At 30.8% G+C, this 18,142-nt stretch overlaps 1 protein-coding gene and 1 long non-coding RNA gene across 2 annotated transcripts in view; both read left to right on the top strand.

Moving 5' to 3' along the window:
• Positions 1 to 5,925, top strand: part of LOC132755967 (GTPase-activating Rap/Ran-GAP domain-like protein 3) — a 76,291-nt gene extending 70,366 nt beyond the window's left edge. Inside the window, exons 3-5 of the mRNA XM_060746909.1 lie at positions 2,544 to 2,621; positions 4,498 to 4,582; positions 5,786 to 5,925. Of these exons, the coding sequence (XP_060602892.1) occupies positions 2,544 to 2,621; positions 4,498 to 4,582; positions 5,786 to 5,925 (303 nt within the window). The remainder of the gene's footprint in view (positions 1 to 2,543; positions 2,622 to 4,497; positions 4,583 to 5,785) is intronic.
• Positions 5,926 to 11,859: 5,934 nt separating this feature from the next.
• LOC132755968 (uncharacterized) lies at positions 11,860 to 18,042 on the top strand. The gene is made up of 3 exons (XR_009629266.1): positions 11,860 to 11,970; positions 14,723 to 14,834; positions 18,008 to 18,042. It is a non-coding gene; the product is annotated as an uncharacterized LOC132755968 (long non-coding RNA).
• Positions 18,043 to 18,142: the final 100 nt, after the last annotated feature.

The raw sequence follows: 18,142 nt of genomic DNA, 5'->3' as shown, positions 1-18,142 counted from the left end.
TATTGGTAAAAAGGAAACATTAAAAAACTGTCATAGACGCCAACAACAACTAAACAATCACAGAGGATTTTTATATTGAAATTAATAGCATTGTAAGGCTTATTTGAGCCTTTAAAACAAAAATTCTCATTTATGTCTACAGAGCTATTACATTCCAAGCCTGACATGATTTACATGTTGGTACGTTATTAAGTTTGCTATTGAACATACGCTTCTTGGGGATTTATTATTTCTAGGACCGCAAATAATGCCCGCATACATCACCAGCCATATCTCAAGCGTAGAATATTATTACTCTACTATTAGATCCCTTAATATCATTTATCAGACGTCAAATATTTTTTTGATACTTTATTTGAGCTACTTTTTTACGACTTCATCTTAAATACCGCGCTTTGTACGATGTACGAATAATTCGTGTCAACTATATGCAAAAATTAAAACGCGAACTCAATATAAAGATAAGCTTGTTGAATTCTAAAACGTGCAATAATATTTGATGATAAGATATCATATTTTCATGCCATCGTCGTATGTCGAAAACAAAATGTAAAGCTTATTATACTTTCGATGTGTTTGTGATCATGATAATAGACCAAGTTGCTTGATTCAAGACTGACTGACTGCCTTAAACATTACCAAACACTCGATATTCTATTCCGAGAAGAGATGGGACAGGATAGTTTAATCACATTCTATACTAAATTTATTTAGCTCTTTTAAACAAAGTAAGTACATGTTAAATCTATAGTTTACATATTGTATTTTCTCAAGATAGAAAACATTTTTCGTCGGGTGTGACTTTTAACATTCCAAATAATTTCTTCAAGTAATGAACATATAAATTTTGAAAAAAACATTGTTGAAACAGTATCACTAGAGAACCAACTAGAGAACCAAATAGCTGCTTTGTCGGTCTATCTTTGGACTGGGAATGAAATAAGGAGGTTTTGACGTTTTAATCACACAATAAAATTAAATGTTCTGCATTCGGTAATTCGTTTTTTTTGTTACCCAAGTTCTCTTCGAAGGAATAAACATTTCTATAATAACAGAATGCATTATGTAATTAAAGTTCTTCCCGTCTTTTATGCTAAAGATATTTTTCCTATAAACAAGAACTTTGTGTACCAATGGTAATTCAACGATTTTTGTTGTTGTTTTTTTTTTCTCTTCTTTTCTTTTTTTGGTTCTTTCCTTTAAATCTATGTTGTATTTGTTAAAGGTTATAAATCTATATCTAATGAAATATTTTGATAAACAGTAAAGTTATGTTGGTTCCATCATTATATGGTTGATTCCCGAAAAAGTTTTAACATAGAATGTTTCTGTTATTTAATACTCATGAATTATGTATGTAAACAGAGTAAAATGTTCCGGAACATAATATAATCTTGCTATTTTAAGTAGAATTTTATCTTTTTAATTATGATATTGTGAATGAGCTGTGCGCTTTGAAGGCAATTAATTACCATATTTATTTCATACAAGCATTTTGGAAGTATATATATTTTTTTAAAAATTCAAACAATTATTGTTTGCATCAGATGTACATATAGCTTTATACACTTTAAGACTAAGGACTGATTTAAAGTACATTGTACATAGCCATTCAGTAAAATAATGCTGTCAAATATAAAGGATGGGCTTTAAAAATTTTGAAATCTATGATAAGGAGCATTCCGTGTTAACTCGGTTGTTAAAGTGAACAAAGTGCATATTTATTATACTAATAAAACAACATGAAACGTAGATAAGCCTTGCCTCAAACCATATTATACAAAATGTTCAATACAATCAATACTAACATAACAAATATTATTTGATATGATGTTTTGCTTAGATGAGTTCTCATAAAATATAAAAGGATTGATTGTTGTTGTCTGCATGTTGGTTAGTCTTGCGGTATAACTATATTAGCAGTTTTGTTATTGGATCAGTTGATGTCCTCTTGCAAAGCTTATTTGGTATTACATAAAACAAGTTTAAGTTCTGCATAAATAGAAAAGTGATACAGATTCGATTTTAGTCATGAAACAATTTAATTTCTTTGGGCATACAAAACAAACTCTAACTGCAACGAGAATTTACGAGGCATTTAAACGCCGGAACTCAATAGTTCTAAAAGATCAGTACATACTTGAACTTTTGTTGTTGACGTTAAATAAATCTGTTTCGTTCGACAGCTTACGGGTTGTTATTATTGCAACAAACGCACTTTTCACTTTTATTAATAAAACAACCAAAGTAACATACATAATTATTTTCGAATCATGAGCAAATGGTATGAAGAATAATATCAAAGCCAAGATGTATGTATGAAATTGTGCACAGTCAGGTTAATCTTACTTTCCTACCAACATACTTGATTTGTTTAATCTTAACATAAATTTATGAAAGAAGAATTGATTTATGATTGAGTAAAATCTTTTATATATATCTAAGGATATGTATGTACTCGTTGGAAGGTTATGATACATAGAGCTAAGCTAAGATAAAAATCAATTTACAGGTATATTTATACAGAATGTTATGTATTTCAGCTAAATTCAACTGACTGTGACCCTTCGCTTAATGCCGGAAGGTTCAGACTTGAAACAGGTGAACGCTGTCAAGAAGAGGTTAGTTACCTGGTGTATACACGTATACCTTTACTTTTAGTTCATTTGCGGTTCATACAATAATTAAATAGTTGTGCGATTGTCTTTTAAATGTATTACGAATTGTCTATTTTACAAAGTTGTATAATTTCTGACTTGTGGACCGGTTAAAACCCTCCTTTATTTTCAATGAACTTATTTGCTTGTGTTTAGATAACAAGAAGTGCTTAGGGAAAAGAATATGTAAAACGTGATAAAAGGAAGTTGAGCCTTTCTAAGCGATTTTGGTGAAATAGACAATTTGTCACTATGTTTATTCCAGGGTGTTTTTTTTTTTGTATTTATTTTTCTTTTCAAATTTGAGGTACATTTACTGTTACTAGAAAGTATTATCTATGTGAAATAGATCATTTATAATCACAATTATTTTTATGTCATTTTCGTCTTGAAGATATACGATCATTTTAAAGTATTCACTCTAAAATTGATTTTCCTTCTGCGAAATGTCAATCTGTTTTCTAATACATTGCTTCGGTTGAAGACATTTTCAATATAAGACTTTATATCCGTTAATGACAGAATTTGTGAACAAATCACCTCACAATGTAGTTTATCATTTTCACTTCATGGGACAGATGTAAATTTATTTCAAAGCGCATACCGTTTACCATCTTTAGGATGTCAAATAATTCATATACAGTGCCGTTTTTAGTCTTTTTGTAACTAATAAAACTTATTGATGTCATATAAAATATAATTTCTATGATGAAGTCCGGTCCATTGACATATCTTTCAATTTGGTGCAAAGAGAGAAGATACCTTACCCAGATATGGAAAGTTCATCATAAAAACGGTTGAATCTGACTTCTATTTTTATAAAGCAGCAACTGAATGCCATTAGCAGCATTTGTAAGGAAACTATGAAACGTCATATTTCATTATGTATGTAAATGTAGTTCCAAAAACGTACTTTATCTGAACATACGTAGAATACACTTTAACTTTGAATTCTTAAAACTCAGATTGAATATTGCTTGCTTTAATTTGGCATAAGACACTTGTTAATCTACAATGAGCCCATACCGCTGGACTGTATGTGATTTTAGTTAAGAGGCGGGAGAAAGTTACTCTTAAAATACCTTTGAACTTGCTTTATTTAACTTCTTTGTCGTTTTCTTTTCTCCATCTTTATGCTTGGTCATATTTACTATTCTTGAACAAAATTGTGGACAAATCTTGGTTGGCAAATAGTTTTCATCATTCATGATGAAAACGTATCTCCACTTTACAGACATACTAGAAGTAAAAGGTAAAAATCGTGTACAAGAGCTTCTTTCACGGGCTTTTTTAAATTAAAGATTTTTACAACAATAATTTGATTTTTCATTTAAGATCCGTCATGCCAAATGTTGCCACGTTTATTTTCAAATTTCAAACTTAACGAATTTCAATTGAACGTTGGCTTGGTCAGAAAATAATGCAGTACGGGAAAATTAAAATGATTATTCATGTTAAATGATGCTTTGAAGTTTGAATTTGATTCGTTACGCAGACTTTTGAATGTTGGTTAAATTGATGTTCCTTTGTAGTTCATATCGCCAATAATTACGTGGTGGTCATCAAATGAAAATTATATAGGCCGCGATGAAGATTATATGGGTTCTATACAATAAAATTTGACGTCATATCAATTGATAAAACTAGGAACACTTTATAGGAAAAAAAAACATACACACGGACATAAACTAGGCTTCCAAATTGAATGAAATTATATAAACTTAAACAATTCGTCGGTTGTTATAGAACATTGTTGATCTTTCAACTTTAATATTCGGATAGACATTCAAGTAAACACTATAGAATGCTTAAGATTTGTTTATATCTTCATATGTTTCAGCCTGTAAGTCCATTAAATAGTCCTGTTCATCTAGAGAATCCTGAATTCCAAACAAGATGGTACTTCAAATACTTTCTTGGAAAATGTAAGTAAAATGTGTATTGTCTGTGCGTATATCCATCTAATTTTATCGTCTTCTCTTGTATTTTTTCCCAATTTTCTTCATATGTATGTATGTATGCTAAAACCTAAAGGCAATCGTATTAACTTGATATACAGAGAGTATTAAATTAGGGTCTGTTTTGTAACTGAATTTATTTTCTCGGCTAGGAGTGTGCCGATTCCATTTATATTTAACAAAAACTTCTCTTTAATTTGAACATTTCTTCTGAAAGCCATCGCATAAAATGGCTTTTGCTGGTTTTCATTTTCATTTTAATGACATGACAAGATAGGATACAAGTATGCCTGATTAAAACTAATCGGAATGTTAGCCTAAGGAATGAATACGGATTTAAAACAAATCTAAAAGGCTAGAGTCGGGAGTTTGATTTGCATCTATTTATCAACACAAAGAGTCAATTTTTCCTTAGTGTGATGATTATAATTAATAAATCTATTTCTCTTTTCTATGTCACCCCTCGCGAGGACGTAAACATGCCAATTATTTTGAAAATGTTCGCTTGTCAAAACAAGTTGTTGTCATTAAAGTTTGTTCCTCTGATTGTTACACATTCATGTTTTCTAAGAGAATGAAATTGCCATAACATTATTATAAATGTTTCAGATGTAAAATAAAAACGATTTCTGCATTGATATGTCTCCTTGTTAATGGCTAGGAATTGTTATAGTGGTGAATCCCTTGACCAACTCATTTTAGTTTGTCTCTGCTTGTAATTTCATTTACAAGTTTTCAATTTTTCAGCGTGTCGTTAGCACATTGATGTAATCTTTACGGACGCAAATGTTCTTTGATAACTTATTTCCATGCATTTTAAATACTCAAGTATTTGAAAATAATAAATTTATTTCGATTTGGACCAAATAACCAGTTGTGTGTTAAAATCATCCAAGGTGTTTTGCCATTTGTTATTGTGTTTATTTGTTTATATATTTTTTTATTTATTTATTTATTCTTTTATTTTCAAATTGTACAGGAACGTGATTAACGATAGCAAATGTTTCAAATTCAATTTTGCAGCATTTAGACATATTTAATGATCCAAAATTGAATATCCGCGACAAGATGACACAACAATCTTTCGCGCAAGAAATCTCTTTGTTGTAGCAATGCTGTTATTGCAGTGCATGCCATTTTTGCATTCCGTAAATATATTTATTGTTTCAGTGCACCAGAACTATGTCGGGATAGACTTAGACAAAGACGTTTTCTTATTGTCCGTTGTTGTCACTGACGCCAACAATCACAATGTCCCTCAATATAGAGCTATACTCTGGACAAAAACCGTAAGTTACTGGACCACATGATGGTATATTTATGACATGTCATCATTGGTTGTTATTTTCGTATTAACGTTATGGGAAACTCAAAGAAAATGCCACTAAACAAACCTATGTGAGCTTCGTCGAACTAATCTAAGAAGATTTCAATTAGAATAATACAAACTGACACAGATTGTCATATTCACTTTATCACAAGGCTACATACAGATATTGTGATTAACGTTGAAGATATTTTCTTTCATTAATAACCTTCTGAAATGCGCACAAATAATTGTAAGAGAATATTTCCAATAAACAAACAACAAATGTCTCTCATTCTCTCATTAATGATTTGTTATTACATCAAACTGCTCTTAACCATACATTTCAATCAATATTATGCTGTTTCGTTAAAAATTTAAACGCAAACGAATATGGTTTAAATGATAAAAGAAAAAAAAAGATTACCATAAATATTTCACATTAAAGTCAAGGAAATTCATGGGATAAATTGGAAATATTTTTTCCTGACAATTCAATTTTAATGTGGGCGCGTGAACATTTCTAAGGAAGATTTGAGTACATTAATGTCCTGGGAAACATTTTTCAAGTCAAGAGTATCAAAAGAAAAAAATGGAATCTACGTTTACTTTTGGGATTTTTTTTATTTTCTTTATAGACTCTATTTTAAAGTTTTTACTTAATTACTTATTTTTTCTGCTGTAACTTTTGTATTGGGATTTGCGTTTTTAAAGTTTAAGTATAAAAATAATCGAATTAGAGCTTAACTCCCACGGTAATAATTAGACTACGTTTTCCATTACTTTATACAAGTAACATATTTATCTATGTTTGATTGTAAAACAAGTTCTTGCAGCTTGTATTAATTACTTACTTTTGTTTTCTTGAACGTACTGACTCTGCTGTCATATGGGCTAACATAGTTGAACTCGAACCCACAAGAGAGAAAAACACATTTATCGTCGCCTCATTGCTCCATTTTCTTCCTTATATGCTTGTGTGTGTTTTAAAGGAATTCAATATCATTTCCTGTCGTATGTGAACGTACTATTAGTTTGATTTATTTAATTATCTCATAAATTATTTCATAAAAGTTTAATATATAGCTTAAAGATGATTTTTTAGACGTCAGCCGTCAGGTGTCGAATATTGGATTAGAATTGATTGCTTATAATAAAATTATTTATAATTGCTCTAATTATCATTAAATGTGCGTCAGGCTTAGTAAATCAATAAAACTTCGAATATTTTCTCATATAAAACAATGATGATGAAACCATTAGATTTGCGTCAGGCTCAGTAAATCAATATAACTTCGAATATTTTCTCATATAAAACAATGATGATGAAACCATTAGATTTGCGTCAGGCTCAGTAAATCAATATAACTTCGAATATTTTCTCATATAAAACAATGATGATGAAACCATTAGATTTGCGTCAGGCTCAGTAAATCAATATAACTTCGGACATTTTCTCATATAAAACAATGATGTTGGAACCCTTAGATTTGCCTCAGACTCTCAGTAAATCAATATAACTAGACATTTTCTCATATAAAACAATGATGGTGGAACCATTAGATTTGCCTCAGACTCTCAGTAAATCAATATAACTTCGAACATTTTCTCATATAAAACAATGATGATGGAACCATTAGATTTGCCTCAGGCTCAGTAAATCAATATAACTTCGAATATTTTCTCATATAAAACAATGATGATGGAACCATTAGATTTGCCTCAGACTCTCAGTAAATCAATATAACTTCGAATATTTTCTCATATAAAACAATGATTGTGGAACCATTAGATTTGCCTCAGACTCTCAGTAAATCAATAAAACTAGACATTTTCTCATATAAAACAATGATCATGGAACCATTAGATTTGCCTCAGGCTCAGTAAATCAATAAAACTAGACATTTTCTCATATAAAAAACAATGATGGTGGAACCATTAGATTTGCCTCAGACTCAGTAAATCAATATAACTAGACATTTTCTCATATAAACCAATGATATTGTTTAAGATAGTACTGATCCACTTGATCAATTTCATCATTTGTGACTTAATATATTATGATATCATTTTGAAACAGTTATGACGAAAGTGTAGATTAATTACGACAGTAGTTGGGAGTTATTCCCAAGTATTATGTAAATTAATCTAAATATAGACTTGTATCGTAAAATATAAGATAATATAACATGGTGGTCTTCAGAGTCCGAATCAAAGCAAGTTTAACTTATTGCCGGAAAAGCCGGTCTTTTAAAGATTTTCATTTTCTTTTTTTTGTTGTTATTGTAGTATCTGACAACTAAGTTTAAACACAAATATAAAAATTGATATACATCATTTTTAAATATTCTGTTGGCAAAAATTGTTTCTTGAAATTGAAAATATGCCTACTTGAATATACATATATACGCGTTCGAACAATTTCTAATTGTTTGCTTTACTTTCTTATTTTTTGGTCTATATTTCAGTCAGGGACAACCACTAAACGATATTTAAAAGTTGTGTGTTTCAGTTAATATATTACAAGTCACGTGACTAATCACTGAATTCCCTCGTCCTTCTTTATGTATCTTATACTATTTGTAAATAACAAGACCAAAAAACATGTCCTAATTATATACAACTGTTTTGAATTACGTGATGCAATAAAGCAAGATAACTAGAGTTATATTTTCTTTTTTCTCTCTTTTTTTGCATATTTACACGGCTCTAAAGGTACATGTAAGGTCCAAAAAAGTGTCAAATTCGATTAAAAATTGCAATTCAGTAGCTTTTCTTGGGATTTTTCATGTGAAAACGCCCCAGAATTTTTCGGGAATACCAGGGTGCCCTTTTTGCGCCAAAAACAACACAACGGGTTTGGGCTTTTTAAGGTTTTCCCTTTCCCCCATTAAATTTAGGAAAGCCCGCAATGTTTGACAAAAAGGGGCCCAAATTTTAAAAAAAAAAAAAAATTTGCAAAAAGTATTTAAGGGTTTTTAAGAGAAACTAGGAAAATAAAATTTGTAGGGAAAAGGGTATACTTTTAAATTAATTAAATGATTTTTGTTCTCTGACTTTAATTACGGGTGTTTAAAAAAAAAAATTTCCCCATTCCCCCAAAAAAACCCCCCCAACCCCAAAAAACCCAAAAAAAGAACATAAAAGGGATACTTAAAACTCTTGATAGGGATAAATAGAAAAAGGGCCTAAAGAATTTTCACCAGAGTTTCCCAAGAAAGAAAATTTGGGTCCTTGAAAGAGCAAAGGTAGCAATAAATGTTTCATTGTTTAAAAAGCTTGGGTCACAAATTGTGCCACGAGAGAGATTTGCCGAGAAAAAAACAAAAAATGGTTATATCAGATCATAGTATTTTTTTACATTCCCTATATGCTTAAGTAACCACGATTGATTTATTGTAAAGAAGTTTGTCACAAGAATGTGAGTTCCAGTGGTTGAGATTGCTAGGAAATATTTTTTAAGAAGTGATAAAATCTTCTAAAGAGTCCGAAGATTTTTAATATCTTTATAGGCACGTTATTGACCAAGAAAACGCTTTATTTACCGTTTCTTAAAAAGCGTTTTCAAGCTTTGGTGTCCTGTTATTAGATCTATTGTTTCCAAAAAGGTAACTCACAGAGGTTCCCAGTTCAAAAAAACCGCCTTATGCCTCTGGCTTGCTTTCTTTGCAATTTTAAACAGAAAGTATTTTTTGTATTGAAAGTTTCAAAAACTGCTGTTGTTTACGTTTTGTCTCTTTCTTGACAATTACTTCACATTCAGCTCTACTTTGTTCATGTGATGAGCATCTAACATGTTTTCGAACCATTATTTAAGCTTTATGAAACTCACGTGTGCCATTTCAACAGAGGAATAAATATTTGTTTCTAAGGCAGTGTGTGAATTTAAGTATAAACAACAAGAATAATTTTCTATTACTAAAGTCGGATAGGCAAATATCTCAAGATTCTAAAAAGTAACAAAAGGTAGCCAACAATTTGAGAGTCTTTAGTTTAGTATCATATCTCTATCCTGTAAAGTTGTTTCATCTGAATAAAAGTCTTGGGATGTATTTTTTAGTAGATGTTAATGTAAATACTCTAAGATTTGTTTTAGACTGACCTTTTTAAATTTAATTTCTTCATTTTTTATCATTTCTCTATAATAAAGAAGTTAGGCAACGTTTATTTTCCTTTTGTTAAGAAACAAGTATTGGAAAAACTATCTCTCTTAATTGTTATGTAACAAAAGCATCTGATTTTATTTTCATAGAAATTGATTCAAATTCCTAAGCAAACACCTGAACATGTCTTTAAGTATATGAAAAGGAATAATCAAGCTACTAAGGAATGTCTACCTAGTAAGCTATTTCTTGTTGATAGTACACAGGTGCTCATTTATAACCAATTACTTTGTAACAAAGAGAATACCTAGTTTTATATATGCAACATACATCTCCTGGAAAATCATCATAATTTTATGTAATATTTCAGGGTTCAGTCAACTTCAAAATAGGTGTGTTATATGCTAAACCAGGTCAGACGTCAGACGATGAATTCTTTTGCAACGGTAACAAAAAAATCTGTTTTATTAGAAGTGTGTGTTCTGTAGAGATATATTTAATATACCAGAATATTTAGCGAGTTTTTTTTAATTGAGACTTTTTCATATTTGAAAATCCTTTTAATGTGATTTTTATTTTTCATAAAAGTAATGCGTTAACTAAAATTAATATATTTTTCATACAGAGAAAATCCCTTAGTAAATAGCTTTCATTTTGAAAAGGCACAAAATATTAAACATTTAGAAATACTTCATTCAATACTTCATTTAACAATTACTATATCACACATCATTGTAAATCATGCTTTGTGTTGCTTAAATAGTATACCATTTGTATAGGATATTTGAAACCTGGCATATGCACGTTTTTTCAAAAGTTATAAAAGATATGCTATGCTCATCATTGAGTAAAACATTTCAATCACTTACTTTGTTGAAATCCATGAAATTCTTACTGAATATGTCTTATTTGAATAAAAGAATGACTAAACTGTGTACCAGGGAATCTGTGTCAAGTTAAGTTTTTTCTAAAAGAAAATGTTTTTTATGACACTATAAAAGCAAAGTGTGACCACCTATATATTCAGGATATCACCTTTTACGTGTGCAAAATTTTTTTCTTGAATATTACTTTTTGGAAAGTCAAATCATGGGTTTAATTTTTTTGCTTTCAAAGAGATGGGGTTAAACAATTATCCCAAAAGTTTTTATATCAAAATTTTACGTTTTTATATCTTGGGATTAATTCAATCCCAATCAAAAATCTTTTTTTTTTAACAAACCTTTTATACATTTTTAGAACATGCAGTGAAAAATTTAAAAATTTTTCGGGGTTTCTCGGAGACAGGGCCGACTCAAAAGGGTTTTTACAAGTTTAAGGGAGGTTTTGACGGGAAAAAGTAATAATTTTTTAAAACAATAAAACTTCCAAAATGTGCCCAAATTTCTTCCCAAAAAATTTTCCAAATTTTTTGCAAAATACCCGATAAACCCAAAAGAAATTAAAAAAAATGTTTAAATTTTTAAAGTTAGACCCGATCGTTTAAAAAACATTTTAAAAATTGACTATTGAAACAGACTCTGTATATATGCAGTTACTTTGAAAATGGTTCAAAAGCACAAATGCAATGTCATAGTTTACATTCACGTTGTGGTAGCAAATGCTGTATTGCAAATCGTTCAAAAAGATGCTTTATGAAGGCAAATGGATATGACAGCTAAATGCCTATTCCCTTACGTATTTTCAAAGGTTTATGGTGAAGTTACTTCAATGTATGCAGGTATGGTTTAATTTGCGACGCAAACTTAGATAAGAGAAACATTATTTACTAACAATATGCATTGCCCTTAATAAATAATAAGTTCATGCAAACAATGATATAGATATAATTTTCATTTTCAGCGAACACTACCGGTGAAGAGTCAATTTATACAGTTTATGAAGGACACGAAATCATGTTCCACATCTCCACTTTATTACCATATTCCACAGAAAACAAACAGCAGGTACAATAACATCTCAACTTTATTACCATATTCCACAGAAAACAAACAGCAGGTACAATAACATTGTTTAAATCTTATCCTGTAATCCTTGTCTTAACTTTATCACCATATTCCACAGAAAACAAACAGCAGGTACAACAACATTGTTTAAATCTTATCCTGTTGATCAGTCCTTGTCTCAACTTTATTACCATATTCCACAGCAAACAAACAACAGGTTCAATAACATTGTTTAAATCGTATCCTGTTGATCAGTCCATGTCTCAACTTTATAACCATATTCCACAGAAAACAAACAGCAGGTACAATAACATTCTTTAAATCTTATCCTGTTTATCAGTCCATGTCTCAACTTTAATACCATATTCCACAGCAAACAAACAACAGGTTCAATAACATTGTTTAAATCGTATCCTGTTGATCAGTCCATGTCTCAACTTTATAACCATATTCCACAGAAAACAAACAGCAGGTACAATAATTTTGTTTAAATCTTATCCTGTTGATCAGTCCTTGTCTCAACATTATTACCATATTCCACAGAAAACAAACAGCAGGTACAAAAACATTGTTTAAATCTTATCCTGTTGATCAGACTTTGTCTCAACTTTATTACCATATTCCACAGAAAACAAACAGCAGGTACAATAACATTCTTTAAATATTATCCTGTTGATCAGTCTTTGCCAACAATATTACAACCAGACCAGCCTGCACTTCAATGCTGACAGCCAAAGCTTATACTGTTGGCAGACATACCTAAGATACAAGTAAAATTGCTAACGGAAACTCCAAATATTGAAGTTGGTCGAGTCTATGATCAGCAGGAATTCATCAGGTTAAAGCATATACTTTCATTAAGGAGGGATAAGAAGCTCTAAAATAAACAATTTCCTGTCAAGACCCACAACTCTTTGCGCGAAATATATTAGCCCTTCATGTTGATCGACTGCCGCCCGTATATCTTAAGAAGGAAACGTTATCCGAGAGTCCATTCATCCATTACCTATAACAATTTACATTGTTCTAATCTTAATTTTTCACACTTTTTCTATGCAAATTCAAAATGGTTGAATATTGTCTCTAAAAAATGTGAACTTTCGGGAGTATGGTACCACTGATACAGATTTTATGTGTGTGACGTCATAGTTTTCCTCGTGGTTAAAGGCACATTATGCCTCACAAATGAACATTCTATTCCTTCTTTAGAAAGGGAAAACAAGAGTTTAATGACATATAAACAATAAATTACTGTTTTCTGGTATGTAAAATGATGAACCTGGCGAGAGAGGTGGTGCTATAAATGTGGAATTATTTGTCATAATAGCAGCAAAAATGTAAACAAAACACTAAATCACTATAATTATAAAGTGTACTTACTGCCAAAAACAAAGCAACAGAAACAAAAGATGGGTCATGTAATTGACCAATGAGTATCATTTTTGGACACTATAAAAGGACACAAAAAGAATAAAATTAAAATTAAAGTATACTGAGGCATTATGGGCCTTAAAGTGGTTTATTTTCTAGGAAATTCCAGACAAAACTGGTATGTTGATAGATTGTTTCTCTCAGATTGCTTATTACAAGGTAGTTCAGTTCCTACGATGTCCATTAATGATGTTTGTTGAGATATAATGGCAGAACATATGTTAACTGGCGATATTTTATTACAGAAAAAAAAAACGCAATGTCATCATATGATATGTTTGAATTGACAAAAGATCTTTGCCATTTCAAAGAGTTTTATATTTTTCGTGTGGTAGTGTCATCTATCTAAAATACAGACTATTTCAGGGCATTAAAAACTCATACTTGTTCATAAGAAATCAAATTTCAAAGAAAGCTAATTTCTTCTTAAGTTTTTTTAATATCATTTGGATATTAATTCAATATGCATTTAATTTAGATAAAATTGTTTTTATCTTGGATATCTTGTGAGATATTAATAAATATCGAATAGATAAATACATGAGTATCATAAGTTATATATAACAAGCGAAAGAGTGTGTACAAAATATATCGATAAAAATACTTATTGACCTTTAACGTCATGGAAGGTAAAAAATAAAGGAAGGTTTTATCATGTTACGTGGAAGCATTTTGGTGTGGTATTCTGTTTGAGAAGTCTATTTCGATTACACACAAAAACAACAATAAATATTCAGACTCTATTTAATACTTATTATATCAAAGGTAGGCTTATATACACACTATGCTAAGAGTAAGCTAACATATACCATTTGATCAATTGATCAAAGGCTGGTGATATAAACTACTTCCTAGGTATAAAATTGTGGATTCTAAAATATGCAAGAAAAAATAATGCTAAAATAAATAATAAACAGATAAATAAATAAGTAAATAAATAAATATATCATAAATAAATATATCATAAATAAATAAAAAAGTAAATGTTAAAAGATAAATAAGTAAACATTTTGCAAGTGATTAATGGTGTACGATATCATATTTACATACTAATGTTGAGGTCAAAATTATATTTTCTTACCCTATAAGATTTATGTTACTTGCAATTTGTATAATGTTACTATACAATATCATATTTATTTTTACACTGTGTATGGCAATGGTTTCAATAGACAACAAAGAGTAAGGCCATTTTTTGACAATGCCAGTGAAATCAATGTCCAACATATTCATTTACGCAATGAAGTATTTATCTATGATTATGTCTTTATTTATTTGTTAGCTATTACTATATTTATAGAACATATTTTTATTCTCACAGGTTGAAAGAAAGCGGCATATAGGTAACGATATAGTCAACATAATCTTTTGGGACGGTGATACTAACAGTGCATCAGTATTTAAACCAAGTATGATGAAAACAAGATTTACACGTATCCTTTTCAACAAATGCGCTTACATAAGCGTTTGATAATTGCAATCCACGAAAATGTACATTGAGTCAATCCATAGGTTAATCGCTTTGCTTTGTTTTAATGAACTTTTAAATTCCATAGCCTTTTGAATGCTGTCAGTAAAAATGGTTAAAATATGGGGGTAAAGGTCTATAAAGTTCACGGAACGCTGCCATACAGTACTACTGACACGAAAGTAGCATTTCGTGGATGCGCATAAAAAAAGAATAACGAAGGAATGCATGTTATCAGTAATCGGAATAACAACTTTATAAACGTTTTGATCTTATCCCAATTATTATAATGATCTTAACGCCAACCACTGTAACATGAAAACTATTATCACAGCTTTTGTTGTTTTATATGTCAAATTCAACAGAATTATTGATAAATGATTTACAAATTTTAATGTTCAACATCAACTAAATGCTTTTTGAATAAACAAAATAAATAACTATAAAAATATATATTTCAAATCAGATTCACAAATCAAAAGATAGAAACTTGATAAATTAATATATACATTTCTCAAGATAACTTTGTTCACTGGTTTTTATTGGATCGATAAACCGATTTTAAAACTATCATATGGAATAATGTAGAGAAAATCTCTTGTAACAACAACAGGGCCTTAATTGTGAAAGCAAATATTCCATGTGAAAGCAAATATTTCATGTGAACATTCACAGCACTACATCATATTGTTCATAAATCATTTATACTGTTGTCTTTTTCTGTTCTAAGCATATGGAATAAATAAACGGAGACACATGTGACAAATCTTTCAGGAAAGAAGCATCCAACATTTATATACAATCGTCAAATATCAATCATATATAAGCTTACTTTAAAGATTTACTTTGTTTATCTAACTGTTGAACATATGATGTTCCGTTCTGTCATTTTTGTCGCTTCTAATCAATAACATACGTTTGGCATTAGACGCATCGATGTGTCAGGCTATATAACGATACCAAGTCAGTTTGTTATGGAATAGAACACTTCTAAAAGACGATATATCATACGTCATTAATTCGTTATAGTAATGTAGTTTTCTTGAGCGGCGGTAAATCAACGCGATTTTGCTGATTTTGATAACAATGGGAAATTGGATAAACTCGAGCTAGGCTAATTCGATTCGGGTGATTAACTTAAGAAATATACTTTCACATCAAAATGTTTAAGTAAATCAATCATAATTGTCTCGTCCTTGAAAAAGTACACATATACAACAAATACACGGAAAAAAGAATATTCCCCTGTATTTAAGTGCAGCTATACACAAATGTGACAATCAGGACTAAGATATACTTATATATATAGAAAGAGTATTGTATTGCAATTGTGTGTGGAAAAATATTTCATAGGGTTTATCCAAAATGAGTGAAATGGTAGATAAAATCCAGATTGGGTCACCATCAAACTCACAAACTGATATCGGGTATGACCACCTGTATCATGAAGGACTACCTGGCATTGCTGGCCAAAAACGGATCTTCGTTGATTTAGGCTTGTGGGATGTTGTTAATGCTGAATCAAGGCTTGTCTTAGATTAGATGAATGAGGTTTGACCGTGAAATAGGGCGACGTCTAACACGCTGGTCCAAATTATCCCAAGAGTGTTCAATTGGATTTTGATCAGGGCTTTCGACAGGTCAGTCATTAAGAAATGCAATGTTATTCGCCCTGAGAAATTTCACAGTGTCCCTTACTGTATGGCTTGTGGGATTATCATGTTATAAAAGAGTGATATAAGCATTATTTTGAAACATTGGTATAACATTCCTTGCAAAAATGTCATCTCGGTAGCGTTGGACATTCAAAGGCCCGTCGGTAACGACGCGGTAAGTGCAAAAGATATGATATGTGCAATGCTTGCCCAGACAATGACAGAACCCCCAACCCCAAAACTATCTCGTTTAAGTGCGCAGCAGTCGGCAAAAAGTTCATTTCTCCTACGGTATACTCGAACCCTGTCATCAGCTCAATGAATTGAAAACTTCAACTCGCCCAGTTTTGTCTAAGCCAGTTATGGTGTGTATGCCTCAAAACACAACCGACTTATTGCCGACGTCCATGTAGCCCATCCTCGTGCAAGCGATTGCGCACAATTTTGGCAGATATACGGTTATTATGTGTATCAATGCTATTAGCAGTCGAAGCTACGGCAGTTTGGGAGCGATTGCGCTGGTGGGTGTTCCGAATATAGCAGTTTTGACACGAGTCTAGGCGCGTGGACATCCAATACGTGGTCGATCTTCTGTACATCGTGTTGCTTGAAAAACGTTACTCAGCTGTCGAATAGCAAGAGTGGAACATACAATATTTATAGCGACGGCATTCGTCGACATACCAGCTGTAAGCATACCAATGACACGTTCGCGTCAATTTTGAGGAATGCTAAATATGACAAGAAAGACTATAGAATTACACTGAAAAGTTTCATAACTTTTACACGAATATACTGGTCCGTGCATGCACGTGTAAATCGCGTTCAGTGGGTTTCCCTTGCAAAACAAATAAAATGTGTTTTATCGGACATATAAACGGTCGCCCGAATATATGTAGCTTATTTGACTTTTTAACACAGTGGAAGTTCCTCTTTTCATTTGTTCACTGTATATTTTGACAAAATCCAATTCACTTGTACATGAGAGTTGTAAAAAATCAGGCTCCTCGCTTGTTATGAACATTGTATGAAAATAGGGTTATATGTTAAATATCAATTTGCAAACTTCCACATATTATCTAATTATAGTAAAAGAACGAAAAAATGCATTTTAAACACTTAAATTCAACCACTATGCTACACCGAAAGCACTATAAATACTAATAAGATACACCTAAAACACTATATCTCCTATTTGTATACACCTCAAACACTATATTTTCTATTACGATACATCGAAATCACTATAAATACTAATAAGATACACCTAAAACACTATATCTGCTATTTGTATACACCTCAAACACTATATTTTCTATTACGATACATCGAAATCACTATAAATACTATAAAGATACACCAAAAACATATATCTGCTATTTGGATACACCTCAAGCATTATATCTACTTTTTAAGATACACCCCAAGAACTAAATATACCATTTAGATAGTCCTCTTTCAGTATTTCCCTTAACTAACGCAGACATATTTGCCTTGGTAATTTACAACACAGAGACGTGCTGCAATACCGGTAAGTACATTCTAAATTATTTGTACAAAGTCGTTAAGTTCTTCCTCGCTTCTCAAACTTAAATTGCTAAAAGCATTTACTTTATTG

Source organism: Ruditapes philippinarum, unplaced genomic scaffold (genome assembly GCF_026571515.1).
Source record: "Ruditapes philippinarum isolate M1 unplaced genomic scaffold, ASM2657151v2 ctg2801_1_1_1_1, whole genome shotgun sequence".
NCBI lineage: Eukaryota > Metazoa > Mollusca > Bivalvia > Venerida > Veneridae > Ruditapes > Ruditapes philippinarum.
This window is presented reverse-complemented; position numbering and strand designations above follow the sequence as displayed.